An 18880-nucleotide genomic window follows, 5' to 3' on the forward strand; every position below is an offset into this window, starting at 1 on the left:
CCCCCCCATCATTTGCCTGCAGAGTCTGAAAAAACTACTGAGCTACAGCTTATAGATTGGTTATTTTATACCTGAGGGGAAGGGGGAGAAAGGAGGGGGTAGAGGAAGAACATCGATAAAAATAAAAAGTCTGAGAAACCCTTGTAAAAGACAATAGCAAAAGATTCAGATATAGAGGTAGAAGCAGAAAGACTTGTCAGGTTGCAATTAATGCTAGTCTTGTCAGTCACCATTGTTACCAGGCACAAAAATGAAGCACAGATGAGAAGTTTCTACTCAGAAATTGTAGAATATCGTCACCAACCCACCCCCACTCACTCTGACAAAAGCCAAGATGAATGAGTTGTTTGGCCCTTCCCACCTTGTATAGCCATTGGCTGGCTTGGTTCTAAAAAGGATTTTAAAAAGGGGAATAATGTGCCTTTGCCTGGGATCTGAGACTGTCAGGGTGCTGAAAAGCTAAACTGTGAGCTGCCACCATGCAGGTCTCTTGGGCTGTGTGCTCTCTCTGTGTCTTAATACAGATTGCATTTCAATCTGTGGAAGGGTGGCAGATGTTTAAAAATGATGCTACAGAAATCATTCCTGAGATCACTGAAAATACAGAACCACCGATGGAGCAGACCTTCAGCAACAATACAATGAACCAGGCAAAGCATGGAGGAAGACACATACAACAAGCTCCAGACCCTAATGGTAAGAAAAACAGCATGATTATTACTATCTTGGACCCTAACAGACCATTTATTTAATAAATATATATATATCTCCAAAAAAACCCCAAAAACATAGGGTGTATGTTTGCTTATTAAAACTTTTAGGTGTGGACTTAGTGCTATAAGAGATAAGGATTTACATCTACTGTTGAAGAAGTATCAATGTAAATGTGAGAAGGGATATACCAGAGTCTACTGATGAAAGATGTGCTCTATTTAGTAATCCTTAGGTGCTACAACATGCATCCAATTCTGTGCAGCTGCTCTCTGCTGACCAAAGTCCAAGGCATTAAATCTATAGAAGATACGATTTCAGTTTCTCTGTCTTGTGCTTACAAGCGCTGTGAGGAAGTATCAGAAATCATCTTTCTCTCTGATGTTAGCATGAAGCACTGGGTTGACAGTGCAGATAATATAAATTCTAAATATTTAGAAAGAGTCCCACTGTAACAGTTACACATGGAGGGTGCATTCAGCTAGGTGAGAAAGGTGTGCTGCACTGTGCTTTGCCAGCAAACAGCTTTTCAGTCAGATTCCAGCAGCCAAAAGAGCTCTTATGAACAGCTGAAGCAATGCCAAGGGGAATACATGTCCAGATGACTTGGAAGGGATTCTATTTCTGCGGAGGTGTGTAATGTTAGAATCAGTTTCTATTGTGCATTGCAGATCTGAGCTAGCCTTCTTTTACCTTTTTCTGGGAACAACTGCAAGGGAATTGTGTTTTTCTGCTGCAGCTATCAGTTAAGTTGATTAAAACCATAGCATTAACAATATTTTGAAAGAAAAATATGAAGGTTCTGAGAGTGTAAGTTTATAAGGGTCTTAAATCCCTAAAAAGGGAAGTGCTTTGCTTCTCACAGACAGCCTCACCAATCACCAGGTCAAGGCAGGTTGGTTTTGATGTGGTACCTGAACACCTCATTCTTTTAGCCTCTTACTACTCTGATATCAACTGAGGGGAATTAGGCCCACTGATGCATGCATGTGTTTTGAAGTGCATAGGACCTAAGAGAGTGCAGAAGTTTGGACAGTTACTCAAGATCTGCAATGCTCTTGCATGCTTGTTTTAATATGTTTAACACAAGGAATCAAAATGAACCTCCAAAGTGGCTAGACCTTCCCAGGACAGATGACATTGCACCAGGCATGAAAAATGGGGGAAGGGGTTTGCCCACAAGTAAATGAAGACAGGAAAATCCCATCAAAATTTCCCCTGAAGTAACCACTACTTCCAGGGTTACACTTCAGAAGCCCTGCTGCCCATCTGCAAAACCCTTATATGGAAATCAACGTAGTAGCAGGAGAAGGATTTTATTCATCAGTTTGTACATTGTTATTTATAAGGGCCTCATAACTAGAGCAGCCAAATTCAGAAGCTGCACGAGTGAGCCTTTGCAGATGCTTTTCCCAAAAGCTGCCATTCAAGACAGCTGGCTTGTATCTAGCTCAGAGCTAGGTAGCAGCTACAAAAAGACAAAAAACAAAACAGAAGTGCTTTTTGAAGGATAGGGAAGAAAACAGTCAGTAATTAAACTGTTTCTTGTTTGCAGATGCTTCTGACTTCAGCTGCAGAGAGATGCGAACCACCCGCTACATCACAGAAGGGCCTTGCCGCAGCATCAAGCCTGTCAAGGAACTGGTTTGCTCTGGTCAGTGTGTCCCCTCACACCTCCTCCCCAATTCGATCGGAAGAGGGAAGTGGTGGCGGCAGAACGCGCTGGATTTTCGCTGCATTCCGGCTCACACTCGCACGCAACGCATCCAGATGACTTGTCCCGAGGAAGAGACTCGGACTTACAAATTCCGAGCTGTCACATCCTGTAAATGCAAGCGCTACACTCGCTACCACAACCAGTCTGAGCTGAAGGACTTTGGAAAGGAAACTGTCAGGCCTCAGAAGAACAAGAAGCCCCGTCTCTCCAGAGCCAGAAGCAGCAAATCTAACCAGCATGAGTTAGAAAATTCATACTAGAAGGCAGCTCTGAGAGCTACAGCCTCGCAGCTCTGGCTATTTTACTAAACATCAAATGGCACTCAAAGGCCACAGCATGATGTTCTGACTGCAGCAGGTTCCAATTCCTTCTGCTAAACTGGGTCAAAGTCTCACATAGTCAAAAATCTGCCAGATTATAGCAGTTATGGTCTGATAAGAGAACGAGATAGACTGAGGTGGAGGTTGCAACACCTAAATTCAGTATGAGAGGAGAGATAGCACTTGGATATTCACTTGAGATCATGTGCTTTGTACAATTAGGAAGGCAGAGGAAAGCAAAGCTGTTATGGTGGCAGTCATGCTTTGTTACAAGCCATTCTACTCACTTCAGGTGAGGAGAAAAACTGAGATCTCTTTCCCACTTTTACAAGTGCCATGACACACGACAAGCACGTGATTAGGGAAGCACCAGGAGAGCTACCGCTCTCTAAAGGAGTTGTAGGAAGTCAGTGAGAGCAGGGATTTCACAGTTAAGGATGCAAACTGTTGGGAACTTAACCGCCTGTCAGATGTCCTCAGGCCCCAGTTGTTTCCCCTAGAACGCAAGAATCAAAATGTGACAATCGCGCCCTCAAAACAGAAATGTGACAAATCTTTTTCGTATTTTGAATTAAAAGACTGTAATATCAGAGTCAAAGCAGATTTTCCCAGCTGAAACTATGTTTGTTTTAAGGACAATGACTTTCTTTAGGAACACTTAAATTCTACTAAGAGGAGGAGATTTAGGAAATGGATGCTTCTCTCAAACCAGATAACCTCACTGATGTTTGTCCTGAAAATTTAACATAAAAGATACTGATTATTCTTTATCTCCTAGAACATAATTGACTTCAGTATCAGTTTAGATGTCTCAATTTACATTTTCTATTCTGTAGAGTTTGAATTATCTGGCCACACACTTCATGGCACTAAAGACTGTACAAGCCAACCTCTGGGAGCAAAGTGCTGGCCCTGCATTAAAAGTGAGCCTCTGCTAATTTAAAAGTCATTAATTCCTCTAGAAAAGTCTTTGGTATGTACAACTTTGGTAAGTCATTAGTTTGACAGCAACTTTCCTTTAGTCATCTTCTCAACATTCAGACTAATATTTGTGTAGTTACATTAAAGAATATTATTAGAAAGAGAATCACCACATGCTGTATATGTCCTGTAGAAGTGCTAAGCCTCATAGCAGATGAGCACAGTTTGAAATGAAAACAGTTCCTTAATGTTCTTATTTTCTGTTTTATGTGGAAATCATGTAAACTACAGAAATTTGCATTGTGGATAGATTTTGCAGCTATTTTATGTGGGACCAGAACCTAAAAAAAAAGGTGTTTTGGAGAGCAAATTACCTATTTATTTATTTTCTCAGAAATTATTTATGCAATGTTTTTCCACATAGAGAATTGAAAGCAATACTGCTTAAAAATACTAGTCTGTTACTTTTAACTATATTGTGAATAAAGTAGAAACAATGATTAATTAGAGGAAGACTCATTGATTTTCTCAGTAATGAGGCACAAAAGCAGAGACTTATTGGATGATGAGAGCAGATTCAAGGGTCCTCCAGGTAAAAAGAGTGTAATTAGCATAATATCATCTGACTAAGCAGCTCCTGCTCCACCACCACCATTTGTGCACCCATCCCAGAGCCAGGGACAAGACTCTCACCAGCCAAGACACCACACGGAGGAGCTCAGCCCCAGTAAGGAGGCCTAGACAGCACCCGTGGATGATACTGGAGGAGCCATCAACACTACTCCTACCTAACCGGGGGGCCACCAGGCCCCCCGGCCTTTGTCACCACCACCATCACCCAGTGTGCACCACGGGGACTCACCAGCGATGAGAGGAGGATCCCTCAGCCCAGATGGGCTCAGCTTGGGGCTTCTGCTTTTCCTGGGCGGGATTAAAAAGGGGAGTGGGTGGGGACAACAAAGTGGCCACACCTGGGGTGGGAGGAGACTCCAACAGACCTCAGGTGCTCTGGGATTTGAGGGGAAAAACCCAAAAATCTCTAATAAAAGTGCACATGATGTTAGCCTCAGTACACATTAGTACACATTGCTTACAGCTGTTAGCAGGGCTCCAGAACAAAACAAAGGTTTAGAGAGTGACTTGCTGATCTGTGTCAGTGCTGGCTGGAAGCATTAATCATGACTTAAGGGACATGCTGTACAGAGGAGAAACCATCTCTAAGTGGGGGGTTGAGGATGAGCATCCACAGGAAATTCAAGTCTCTTTCACACCAAATCTATACACTTCCAATTCTTTTCAGAGAAAAAAACCTTGATCCAGTACCGAGAGGAAATAACTGAAACCACAGCGACCTTAGATGGTCCTTGCATCAATGAAACATTACTGGGCACAAGACATACATGGGATGGGCTTTTTAAGAGTAACAAATACTCCAGTGGGGCTTTGTAATGGGCAGAGACCTGCTCTGAAAATACTTTTACGGACACATTAAACAGCTTTTCTTCAGGACTATAAACTTTTCAGGCAAGAGAGAATTTCCTCATTGTAATTTTTGCAATAAAATATCATAATGGTATGTAATTTAGGTGCTACTGAACTAAATTTACCTTCACGTGGCTGGAGACAGCTGCCTGCCAGCAGCTGAACAACTGTCATAATGGGTAGTCCACAGAAAAAACAATCAAGTTGGGTTTTTTCAGACAGTATTCACGATTTCCCCAAATCAGCTTTGAACATTCATTTGTCCCCTATTTTTATCTCCAACTTGTGTAGATGACAAACCATACTGTATTCTCTCCATGACCTACTATAAATAGTCAGCCTGCTTGATTTCCTTTTCTGGCAAAAATACAATTCTGCTATCATTCAGGGAAAGATATATTCACAGGCAGCACAAACAGCCTGCTGGTATCCACCAGGTCCCAAAGATTTTGCATGAGGTTCAACTTTTTGATTACAAGTTGCACAATAAAGAACTTCACTTTATCCAGGGAGGTCCTAGGCACAGAAAACACATTATGCATGTGTTCTGCAAATGTGGTTGAGAAAATCAGCATTGTGAAACACAGAAGGAATAAACATGTATTTTTTTAGCCATATGACATCAACTTATAATTAGCTCGTTTCACTCAAATTAGTGCAGTATATGGGCATGGAGAACAACTTTTCTATAGTAAACAGGCTCAAAGGTCTTAACATAGGACATATTTATATGTAGCTCGAGTTTGGATTGAACATACTGTGCAGCTGTAACCTGAAATTCCAACGAATTGAAACTCTCCTCCATAGGCAAGTAATGGAAGCCCGCCTTTAAAATAACTCACTGTTTAAACTAAAGGCAGTACAGGCTGCAGAACCTGCAAATGCAGCTGGTGTTACTCAGTGACACAAAGCAGGGCAACTTTCGGTCTTAAAGCCACCAGAGAACAATCCTGCACAAAGGTTTTTTCCAGTTACATACAAGGGGCTGGACATTTCTGTTCCCAGAACTGTGAGAACAGCTTTTACACTGGCTGTTAGAGAGGTGTAATGTCAGGCTGCAGTGTTTCATGGACGAGGGCCATGATGTCATCTTGTCTTTCCATTGAATTAGGAATACGGTGCTTTTCTGATTTTATTTTTTTTTTTTTGGGTGCCAAAATGAATTTTATTCTTACTGTGGCTGGAGATCGAAGTGAAGGACCGTTGTTTCTTCTGTCTCTGTTAACCACTCCTGATACTGGGCCATGAAATCCTAAAAATTCTCACTCCCTCTATTGTGGGGATAAGTTACTATTGTGAAAATAGGATCACAGAATCACAGAATATTAGCAGTTGGAAGGGACCTCCAGAGTCACCGAGCCCAACCCTGCTGCCAAAAGCAGGATCACCTAGGGTAGTTCACACAGAATTGTTTCCAGGATAATAAAACTAATCAGTAAAATGTCAGTAGAGGTAAAACTTATCAGCACAAGCCCTGATAATTCTGAAATAAAAGTATAAGGAACCCAAAAACAACCCTGAAACCATTATTTCACCTCTACTATGTCACGGTGTATGGCTAAATTGATCAGTTTTAGGGATGGGGCATCCACAGCTGCTCTGGGAAACCTGTTCTACTGTCTCATCACTCTCACAGTAAAGAATTTCTTCTTAATATCTAACCTAAGCCTACCCTCCTTCCACTTAAAACCATCAGCCTTCATCCTATCACTGCAGTCCCTGAGAAACCCTCCCCATGTTTTCTGCAGACCCCCAGTAAGTACTGGCAAGCTGTAAGGTCTTCCCACAACTTTTCTTCTCTAGGCTAAACAACCCCAGCTCTCTCAGCCTGTCCTCATAGCAGAGGTGTTCCAGCCCTCTGATCACCTTCGAGTCCCTCCTCTGGAGCCTTTCAAGCAGGTCCACGTGTGTCTTACATAGGGGCCCTCAGAGATTAACTTAGTACTGCAGGTGAGGGTCTCACAAGAGCAGAGTGGAGGAGGAGAATTCCCTGCTTCAACCTGCTGGTCACACTTCTTTTGATGCAGCCCAGAATGTGGTTGGCTTTCTGGACTGCAAGTGCACTTTTTTTTCTTTTTGTCCACTAGTACCCTCAAGTCCTTCCCTGCAGGGCTGCTGGCAATCCAGTCATTGCCTGACCTACACACCTGTGTTTGGAATTGCCTCGACACAGGTGCAAGACCTTGCATTTGGCCTTACCTCTCTAGCCTGTCAAGGTCACGCTGGTTGGCATCCCTTCCCCGAAGAGCATCAACCACACCACGCAGGTTGGTGTCGTTGCACACTTTACTATCCAAGCTTGTAGTCTATTTCAGCCCTGCTTCTCTCTGAAGCTACCAAGGGCTGACTAGTTCATGCCGATGCCACGAAGATCCATTTTAGCCATCACAGGCAGGTCAGTGTGTGTGTGATGCGAATCACTTTTTTGCCATGTTTTTGTCACTCAGATTCCAACCAATATTAGTGGGGCTGTAACAGTACTTCAGCATTAGTACTTCAGATGTAAATTGTCCCACACATCCAAGATGTGGTCTGTGCTTGGTGTTCATAAGTGGAATAGGTTCATTTCATCTCAAAGGGTAGCAGCTCTGACTCTGAGTTAAAAGTCCAAAGTCCTGCATCTTCCTCCTGAAGACTCCTACATTCAGACTCAAGCTTTCTTGTTCACAGCTTTCCAGGCAATTTAAATATACTCTCAAACTGAGAAATAAAAGTGTATTTATTTTGTGGTTACCAAGCCCCTAAATTAAACAGACATCTTTATCACTTCACCAACAACTTAATGCTTGTGGCATGAAGTTATTTCAATGTCTTAAGCAAACAGCTCAGTTCTGGCTAGATAAATAAGTTATGTCATTCTTCATTCAAGCTACCAGATTCTTTGGTGTAAAAACTCCCCTTAGGAGAGGGCTTGGGACACAGTGGCTCCTCTGAGGCTATTTACATCTGCCAGATTCTCTAATCTCTTCTTCCTTCCTTCCTCCTGCCTATTTCCTTCCCTTTCACTATAATATGAACAGTATTTAACTCCAATGTTTCCAGTCTGCACAACATGCTTTTAGAATTGGGTGGTGGCTGTTGTGTGTTGGGTCTTTTTATAACCAGAAATGAGGCTTAATTTAAGGTAATTACTCTCCCATTTGGAGGGTTTTGCTATTTGCAGGGCCTTATTTTCTTCTAGTCAAATTAGCACAAGAAGATAGTTTTAAAAGTGATCATTTTCTTCTAAAATTGTTCTTCAGATTAAGAGTGGTGCTAAGAACCCAAAACTCTTCATTCATTTCCCCAGGTAACAAGTGACAGGATGAGAGGAAATGGCCTTATGCCATGCCAGGGGAGGTTTAGATGGGATATTAGGAAACATTTCTTCACCCAAAGGGTCACTGGGCTCTGGAACGGGCTGACCAAGGAAATGGTGGGTTGCCATCCATGCAGTTGTTTAAAGGGACATCTTGGGTCATGGTTGGACTCAAAGATCTTTTTTTTTTTTTTTTTCCAGCCTGGCAATTCTTTGATTCTATGATTAATTTCTGCATGTCTAGAAACAAAAGTAACACTATCAGGAAATCATTATTTAGGAGAGAGAGAGGACAGACACATTCACAGAATTCCAGTGGACTGATAAAATGCATATGGAATTTCAGCCTGGTCATCAGTTAATATGGGTCTCTGAATAAATTAATCTTCAAATCAGAGGTGTCTGGGATCCTCTTGTTAGCCTAGAGCTAACAGTTACTCATAAGGATTATTCCTTGGAGTTGTACTTGCAAGAAGAACAGAGCAGTGGTACTTTGGGGAGTGAAAAGTGTTAATAAATGCATATAGTTTGGTGACAAGAATTAGTGACTAGGATATCCCTACTGAAAAATTGGCGTAGTTTCAGAATTTAAGGACTGTATGTTTATACGTGTCCCTTTCTTATAGCTGGAAATGTTGCCTGTCTAGAATTTAAGGATTTTAGTTAGTTCTTCATTATTTTAGGATGCTTTAAACCTCAGAGCGGCCATCAAATGCATATGCAATGATTTATAGCACAGTCTGAGCAATCTACATATGAGCAATAAGCTCAGTTCACATCCCATTTACACAGCTCTCAAATATATAATTCTGTATTGGCCAGCAGTCACAGCAGTAGTAGTCACCCTCTAGTTACTGAAATACAGCACTGTCATTTTGAGGTACATGTTACACACAGAGATTATACCCCATGAATTTGAATTTACTTGTATTTCTCTGCAAACAGTGAAATTAAATCCTAGACATATATAGAATGCTCTGCTATGTAGAAGGCAAGCAGAAGGCCCACGAGCAGTGAAAATGACACGAGCCTAAGGGCATTTGTGCAAAACCATCTCATTTATTACAGGAAGTTTAGGGGCGGTTTCTGGGGCAATGGCAGGTATACAAAAGATTCCTATTACAGCTATGTCTAACCTTCTCCATGCTGGCTTACATTGTCACCCCCTTCATATCAGAACTACAACCAAGAATCACAGTCTGTATTAGCCAACTGAATTAGCTCAGCAGGCTATTCTTACACAACATAAAATTCAAAAGGTACTCTAAAAAGAAAACTAAGCCTTCATTAGGCAAGTAATCTGGTGAGAATTTGGTATATGTTAAATTCTGAGTAATTAAGCAGTATCTAGGCATAATTCGCTCCAAGTAGCACATATACAAAGAATATCAATACGAAAGATATGAATTGAAGTAGAATAGAATTAGCTGCACTGCAGTTGCAGGGAAATGAAAATGTGGGGCAGCTGGAATACTGGCACGTCAAATGAGAAAAGCTGCAACGGGTTATGAGTAAAGCCCCTACCCCAAGTCCATTCTGTTTGACTGACTTGCCTTGGTACACTTGGTGTTTTGTACCCTAAATTACAATATCTGGCACAAAAAAACCATTTTTGCCTTTGATCCTTAGTTAAAGCAGACTGAGAAAATCCCTTTATGATTGGTTAATAGTTCATGGGGCTAAAAATGTTGTTGTAGCACAATCTGTGGGAACAACACAGGAGAAACATTTGCTGCAGAAAGAATGCTGAGGTTTAATTACTGCACATCACAAGTGAGAGGATTTCAATTTTTAGGGTCCTGTGTTCAGGCAGTTACTAGGTAGCCAGCTTGTACTGGAATATTGATGTTTTAGTGTAATCTCTGCGGTGCCAGAGAACAGTGGAGGGGCCTCATTCTCATGATGGGGTAGAAGGAATGCTACACATTTCTTAGGTCTTATCATCGTGTACATTGCTATGTCGGGCACTTTAATTAATAACTGTCGACATCTTGTCATTTATCATTACCAAAACAGGAGGTGAGGACCCTTCCATATGCATGCTCTGCAAATAAATTAAAGTTGTCTCAACCAGTCTCACGGGTTTGCTGCTGTCAGTCATTCCTGCTGTCCTTCCTGCAGTTCAAAGACTTGCATCTTATCTTGCTCTCAGGGCCAGGCAGCTATTTATATAAGGTAAACCAAAAACATATGCACATGTAAGACTGGTGGATAATCAGCCTCGGTTAATATTGTTGTAGAGAGTTCAGTTACTGAGTTCACAAGAAAACATTTACTACTAGTTTTGAAATGTGTGTCAGAGAAAAATGTTTCACGAGCAAAGACATGCCTAGAAATGGGTCCTTAGGATATTGGGAATATGCTGCAGTCAGATAATAACATCAATCCAATATTTTTCAACTTCAACCATAATTAGTGCAATATCTTCTATTCGTAGCCAAATACTAAGGAGTTTGGTACATGCAAATTGCTCATCTTTCTTTGAAATCAGATTACCATTCTAAATGTGCCTTAAGCATACTCAGACTGGCTCTCTGGATACTAGACACAATCTTGATCCTAACAGTCATGAAGAAAAACTTTCTCTCTGCAAATGCCTTCATTCCTCGTAGCATTTTACAGGAAAGATGAACTGCACCTGAAAAGAGAAGGTGGACATAGCCAGAGCAGTGTTGTGAGTTACGCACTTCCAAACACAATCCACTGTTGGTAAATAAACTGTTCATTAGAGATGCTGCTCTGTCTTCAGAGGCACAGTATGCCAGAAGCCCCGCAGAGCTTACCCTTTAAGTTAAAAACAGTAAACTGAACTCTTAATTGTAAGAATTTTTCCTGCTAATTAATAGATGCAGATAGAGCTTCCTGTGCCTGCTGTAGACAAATGATGAAGCAGGCTTTGCAGGTACATCTGACTGACTGGCTACTGAGGATCAGCAGGATGTGCTGGAGATTCCTGCAAGGACTGCCCGAATGTTCTTTCCAAAAGGAGAATGCTGGTTGTCCTTAAGAGAGTCTGCTACTCAGTAAAGTACTTGTTAAAGCCACTGACACAACCCAGGCCATACTTTCACCTTCCTCAGAAACATAGTTAAGCAAATTGTGGCATATGGGAGCTTGACCATACTGAGTGTCCTAGCTGTGTTCCTTGTACTGCCTTCATGTGGGGATGCCCCTACACGCAAGACAGTTTGGGTAGCATTGGATAACACCTTTTTCTTACAGACAGACTATAGATTACACTAAAACAGACTCCAGCATACAGATAGATAAGTGCAAATAAGAAAAATCTGCACCAGAGCTTGTGAATTTCCCATACTTAAAATGCCAGAGAAAGAAAGTGACAGACATAAGACTGACCGAAAAGAGACTTTTCATGTGCCATCCTTAGAAGACCGTGGTAGACCTACTACTCAGGAGTCAAATGGCTGGACTAAGTAATGTAATAATAATAATGTAATCTGGTGATAATTCTGGCCCCTTCTGGCCACAGTAAATTGCCCTGTTTAGATGGAGCCAAGCTGAAATAGCATGTTGTGCATGCATCAGGAAATGATCTCATAATATATGAAGCCTCAGTCTGTAGGTGATAAGTAAGGGCCCGACAAATTAATCTCATCAGCTGTATTCATCTTTGGATGCTACTCCGTGCCAGGCCACAATGTGTGGGCTGGAGTCTATTTTTTTCATTTGTCTAACTTAAACAGGTAGTTTGAATTACTATGATACAAATGTTCTATTCTGTGCTGTCTGCATCCTAGATTGTTACTGAAATGGGAAATCTGCCTTGGAGTAACGCACAACAGCCTGGCCTCCAAAGTGAGACAAGTTTTCAGATGTGCTAATTGCCTAGGCAGAAACAATACCAGAGAGTCTGAGGGAAATTTGTAAGAGGAAGAACTTGTGCAGCATTAACTGTGTTGGAAACATAGGAGACTGGAAAATATACCATGACCGATCCTAACTGATGAAAAGTCCCCTGTATTTGAAGGCCTGCTTTGGTGATACGATGGTCTTCTTTGAGAAGAAGTCAAACATTGATCTAAAGATGATTAAGATGTAACAGTTTGTAAACAAAATATTTTTCTCTTTGCTTGCTTAAAAGCAACTTTACACTGACTCTAAACTAGCAACGACTTGTAGTGTTCTAAAGGAAATTCAATATGTTTATGCTTATTTGGATGGTTAAAAGAGCTGGAAAATAACATTTTCAACATTTCTGGCCATTGGGTGGGGCAAAGCTACTCCATTAAAAGAAAAAATAAAAAATGAAAGAAACTCTTAAAATGTATGCACAACAATATTTAGTCCATGATCCCCCTGATGATACACACAAACAACTGTACCACACTTGGAAATTCTCACAGAAACAATGAGAACAGACTGCAACTATAAGGACTAGAATTCAAATATTAGCAGGGGAAGTTTGGTTTTCATTCCCTGGGCAAGTGAAAACAATTCAGGTTTAGTTTATGCTTGCTGTGCTGGCACAGCATTCTTAGTGGTTTTCTAATTGCTTGTACTTGTTTGCAAAGTCTCTATTGCACAGAGTCCTGTGATAAATATAATTCCACTCACGGATAATTCGATGCTTTGGGGAGGGGGAGAGGAGAGAAGGGAGGGTAATTTCATGGTAAACCATAATTACTAGTACAAGCAGCACCTTAATTGCCCATCCAATCTGAGGGGGTAGCTGAGGCTCAAATCAGCCTAATTAGAATTCTACTTGTTCACAATAATTAAGGGGTAATTGCTAATTTGATCTAGCTTAGAGTATTCTCAAATGGGAACTATTTGAAAGTATGAATTTAATGTCAATTTGTGTTCAGTTTTGGCCATTTCCTACTTACATTAGGCTGACTGCAGCATAGAACTAAACAGAAGTCTCTAAGTCCTCCAAGTTTTCTACCGCTATTAGATTCCAGTGGCATAGACCCCTGGTGAAATAGAGGACTTGATAAAGCAACCTGTAGCTGTATGTTGAATGTTGTGTTCCTTTGAAGATCTGCTTCCAGCTATAGGTACAACACACAGAAAATTTGGTTCAAAATTAATTGCCTACAGCTGTGTGGTAACTGAATCACCATATGGAAATATTCTTTTGACTTTAAGGTCCCTGTTCTTCACCTTTCCTAATGAAACCACACTCCTTCCTTAAAAATTTTATATTTTACTATTTGGGTAATTCATGGCTGACACCAAGTAAAAAGAAGAATTATCATTATGACATACTGATAAGCTAACCACAACTGTATATCCAACATTTAGCACAGGTACAATGCAAGCATATTTTCCAAGATTTTTTCCCCCAGTCTACTGACCTAAATACCTGACATACTCTTGCAGGCCTGAAGCAACACTATCAAGAATGAAGAAAACATTATGAAAGTATTTATTTCTGACATTTTCCCTTCCTTTTTTCTCTCTAGGAACTTCACTAGTTGATAACAGGAATGTTGTGTTAGAGCTGATTTGAGAATTAGACTATTCAGGCCATGGAAACATAGTGAAAGATTTTTCATGTCTGGTGAAACTCATCATTCTTTCGCAGTCTACTGATTACCAGTGAGGAACAGAAAGTTTGTGATTTGCAGTAGGTACAGTAGCAGTAGCTTTATATCTTATGAGTCCCCTAAAGAGTAAATGACCAAGAGGAAACTGTGGAAACTGTGGCCACCTGGAACCTTGTAGCCCTTCATAATGAGGAATATTGACTGCAAGGCTGGCCAAAAGACAAAAAACCTTGTCAAATCCTGTCCCTAAAGTTTGTCCTTTGTACAGTCTAAAATATTTACTATAATAGCATGCTACTCTTTACAAAAATAAGAGAGCTCTCAGACTTCTAAGCTTATCCAACTATACAGGAAAAAGCAAGCATCAGGATGTTTAAACCTGCCAGAAACAGTCACAGTACAATATGTATTTTGGAATGGATGGATCAATAGCTCCTCTTTGCCCCATTTTTAGGTCTTCTTTTGCAAACTGAAATTCTTCAGAGAGAAACTGAAGAATTTCTTGGTCTTTTTTTTTTCAATAAGCTTCTCAGCAAATACCTCCTTATTTGCAAGAGGGCTTAGGGCCCTGGGAACTCAGTGAGGGGCAAGTGGAGGAGCTGCTCACACTCTTTCTTACCAAGCTAAAAATCACTTCTTCTATCAATCAAACCCTACATGAGGCCTCCTTCAAGTTACAGGCTCCTCACCTTTGTGTTATGATCCTGCTAGCCACTGTCATGGCAACCACAGAGGCCATTCCAACAAACTGCCTTGGCGATTAGGAGGGAGCGTGCCAGCTGGGAATCCCTGCTATTGAGCTACAGTTCTGTGGAGGAGACTGCAGAGCAAGGGTGGGAACTTTGCATGATAACTGCTTGTAAATTTTCTATAAGTAAAACCAAACATATAAACCAACCCAAGCTGGAAAGGATAGCAGTTTCCTCAAAGACAAATCTGGATGCAGAGAGATGCAACTGATGGGAAAGACTGAACAAAGAGCCAGTCCCTACCCTTCCAGAAATGATACCCTCCTGCTTAGACAAGCCTTTCTTAGCACCTGCTGCTGATGATTGCAATACACCATTCCTTGGCCATTCTTTGTTCCAGCCCATCTTCTGCAATTGATTAGCCATACTCTGGTGTAACACAGATTCTCTCTTCTAAACTAAACTGTAGCATCATTCTCCTATGCACTTCTGCTTCTTCAGCATATCACCTTGTGTATGTAAGCAGTTAGTGCATGTGTTAACAAATGTTGTTTCAGTTTCTCTTACCCTAAAATGTACATGTTTGGGGGGGGAGACAGTTGCTAGACACTTTAAAAAACAAAGCATCCACCAGAAACTTCTCTCCTTTTTTTCATACATAGCACTGAGAAGAGCAAGACAAGAAAATACATACATAGAATAGAATACATAGAATAAACCAGGTTGGAAGAGACCTTCAAGATCATCGCGTCCAACCCATCAACCAATCCAACACCACCTAAACAACTAACCCATGGCAATGGGGAAATCATTTTTTTTTTCCCCTTCTATAAGCCCGAACTTTTGCAGTCTGAGTCACAGCAGGACCTATGGTGCCTCACTGGCTTAAAGCAATGAACCATAGGAGTGATTGTTGCAGCCACCTTCTAGCAAAGGATTTTGTCCCTCAGCCACATAGATCCCACAACAGCAACAGTCCAATGATGATGAAAAAATACCTTCTTCCCTTACTCCCAGACAACGATCCAGCAAACACACGCAATTTGCTGAAAGGCATTGGAGTGTATAAGTTATAAACATATAACAAACCCAAATGAGAATACACAAGGCAAAGGTTGTAGCTGGGAAGAAGGGAGCACAAATTCAGCAAAGCTGTGGAGAACCCTATCCCTGGACCCAGTGATCACACACAACACAAGGAACCTGAAAGTACACTAGCTCCTGAGCTTGACCTTGTTTTCCTGCTGCAAAAATAAGACTCCACTATTCTCTTTTGAGTAATCCAGAACAACTGCCCTGTCTAGAGTAGTGATTTGCCATTAGCTGTAGGGTCAGGTTTGTTTTTGCTAACTGAACACTAAGGTGTTGATCTTTCCTAAATAAATTGGTCCCACGTGAAAATTTATAACTACCTCACATGCTTAGGTGTGAGCCTGCTTCACAGAAAGGAGCTCCTCACCATTTTTCCTTACCACTCAGCTAGAAAACATGCTCTCAGGTTCTCAATTACAGCTTGGAGGCTATGGAATCAAATCTTACCAGCGGCTTTATGGAATGAACACTGCAAAATCACATGAAAGTGCTCACATCCACCCAGCAGTGGTGCACAGTTGCTACAATTCAGTGATTTTTTTCAGAATGCAAAACAGAATAATAATAGAGCTTCTTGATGAGCCAACTGCATTTTAAATTGTGTTTTATTTTATTATTTCATTTTATTTATTTAAATGGAAGGAAGGGAGAGGGGAGGTAGCATTTTATTTAAACCTTAGCTACAACTTGACAGTTAACGACAATTGTCTCAAGAGCTGCAGGCAGATGTCTCCCCCTCGTGGTGCGAGATTCAAGTATCATTAGTAAAATTGTGAAAGGCTGTTTTACACCAAAGCAGCATTTTAACTTCACCTTTGTAAATTATTTTCCAAGGACAACTGTGAGTGCTTACGGGCTTATGGAGAATTGATCATGTATCATGATCACACAATGGTGCATCATATAACACAAGCATGGTACCCTCTGTTTCTTTGTTTTCCCTGTACATTGATCCATGTCCTGCACAGCATGAATAGCTTTCTGATGCCAGGTTTAAAGGATTCTTGTCTTTTAATTGTTTCATTTATTGGAAGGTTTTTCGTTGGTGTGTTGTTTTGGGGTTTGGTTTTGTTTTGTGGTTGGTTTTTGGGGTTTTTTAAGTGTTTAGGACACTTCTTTCTAACTTAATACAGAAAACAAGGCCAAAACCCTCAACGTGAGTCACTTAAGCATTTATGCTTTTAAAAAGTACTTACAAGCAGAGCCTGAATAACTCTCTGCAATTATGGAATTATATGATTTTTCATAACCATATGCTGGACAACTCATAACCATCTTAGAATAATCTGACATACTCCGATCCTGTTCCCCTGCTCTGTCTCTTTTATTGTTTCTAGCTGGTAAGCTCTCAGTTTATAACAAAATTCTTGTTTGGCACATTCCTTTGCCTGATCTATAAATTGTGGTCTGGGTTTTGTAATTGTAATTCTCATGATCAAGTAATAGTTTATCAACAGATATAAAAAGAGTCAATGATCAGAGTGGCTCAGTTTTCTCAGGCTATTAGGTGATCATCCACCATTTGCTCAAGTTTAGGGTAGCTAAAACCAGGCTTTCCAGAGCACAGAAACTGATTGTAACATGGGGTTGAACATATGTCCTACTGGTTATTAAGTCTTCCTGTTACTAACTTCACATCATCATCCTTTGTTCTAGCTTTTGGCATTTAATAAGGCATTGGTGTCACACTAGTCTGCTAAAAAATACAGCATCCATTTTTGTTGCATGAATAAATATACCCAAAGGAGAAATGAAGAAACAGGAAATAGAAGCGCTATGAAAAATGTTTGCATAAAGTAAGACAGCAGATCAGCTGGTGGGGGGGTGGGGGTGGGTGTCAGAGAGAGCAGCAGAGAGTTCCCCACTTTCCAGCCTTCAGGTCATTATGGGAGCATTCATTACAAAAACTGGCTTCCATCCATGCCATTTTTTTTCCACCCTACACAAGCACTGCCTAAGAGATGTTGACTTTATAAAGGTTAAAGGTGGCTGCCTTAACTAACAAATGGGATTTATCAAGAGGGGAGGGTTGTTGTTCTTTCTTCTTTCAGTACTGAAGTGTCAGGAAGATGTAGAGGCCAAACAGGCTCCTGCTGAGCAGCTGAGTGACAGCACCAGCTGTAGAGGGTGCTGGAGCAATGCAGGACCGGAGTGTTCTCACATTTGGGAAGGGTATGCCAGCTCCTTTTCCCACATCTGAAGCTAGAGGAATAACAGCAAGAGGTCCACTGGGAAAACAGGGTCCAAGCAGTTTAATTCAGAATACAATGTGCAGAAATGGAGTCATGCCCTACAGACAGACCTCTGCTCAGCACTCACTGGGATTCATCAACAAGGGTCTAAAGCAGCTCCTGGATGAAGTGAATGCTAGACTTACAGAGATCCTCCCTTCCGTCCCTGCTGCCCCAGTTATATGCACAAAGACATAAATGTTTCCATAATTAGCTAGATCATTTTGTAGACAGAAAGCAGGACTGAAAAACAACAGATGTGGGCTTGGATTCATACAAACCCTTAGTAACCTGTGTGACTGAAGTGAGTGAGTGTTACACACATGACAGCGCACACAGAGCACGTCAGTTAAACATTTTGTATTGGCAAAACGTTCTGGACTCTGTCTTAGATTCTACCAGTGCCTGGAACATTTGAAGGGTTCACAAATTCATTATAACCTGGAACTTGAGGAAAAGAGCACTCTAGGGGTTTTCCTCCTGCCAATGAGTAAGAAGCTTATTTTAATATTTATTCTCTAATACAGCACAGGAGCAGATATAAATACTGAGGAGAGTTCTTCCTAGAGAATGAATTAGCTACCAGATATTTAGTATTTTCCAAGAAAGTCAGGATTCACGTGATACAACAGAATATTACGTTTGTGCTCAGAAAGATCTCTACTAAACCCACTTAATTTCCTGGAAAAGGCTAAACTCTAAGAACCAATATATCGTTACAATTCTGAATTAAACAGAAGCCTCTGTGGCAAATGAATGGTCCGTGTCCATCTCATAAATCTCTGTGTCTATGAGAGAACACAAAACCCAGCACAAATGGTTGTTGTACACACAACAGATAGCAAGACCGAGGGAATTAAGCATTGGAAACAGTTGCAAACAGATTATGGGTACATAATCTGCGAGAGC

The 18880-nt window shown here is 41.0% G+C and overlaps 1 protein-coding gene across 1 annotated transcript; it reads left to right on the forward strand.

The window, feature by feature from the left end:
• Window positions 1-252: 252 nt before the first annotated feature.
• SOST (sclerostin) lies at window positions 253-3094 on the forward strand. Its single transcript, XM_009900851.2, has 2 exons — window positions 253-696; window positions 2267-3094. Exons 1-2 carry the CDS (start codon window positions 480-482, stop codon window positions 2686-2688), a joined length of 639 nt encoding a protein of 212 aa, XP_009899153.2. The 5' UTR covers window positions 253-479; the 3' UTR covers window positions 2689-3094.
• The last annotated feature ends 15786 nt before the right edge of the window (window positions 3095-18880 follow it).

The sequence above is a fragment of the Dryobates pubescens genome, chromosome 36 (assembly GCF_014839835.1).
Source record: "Dryobates pubescens isolate bDryPub1 chromosome 36, bDryPub1.pri, whole genome shotgun sequence".
NCBI classification, from domain to species: domain Eukaryota; kingdom Metazoa; phylum Chordata; class Aves; order Piciformes; family Picidae; genus Dryobates; species Dryobates pubescens.

Coding starts and splice junctions, on each gene's coding strand:
- SOST (XM_009900851.2), top strand. CDS start 480: ATGCAGGTCTCTTGGGCTGTGTGCTCTCTCTGTGTCTTAATACAGATT. Junction 697..2,266: donor ACAAGCTCCAGACCCTAATG/GTAAGAAAAACA, acceptor TCTTGTTTGCAG/ATGCTTCTGACTTCAGCTGC.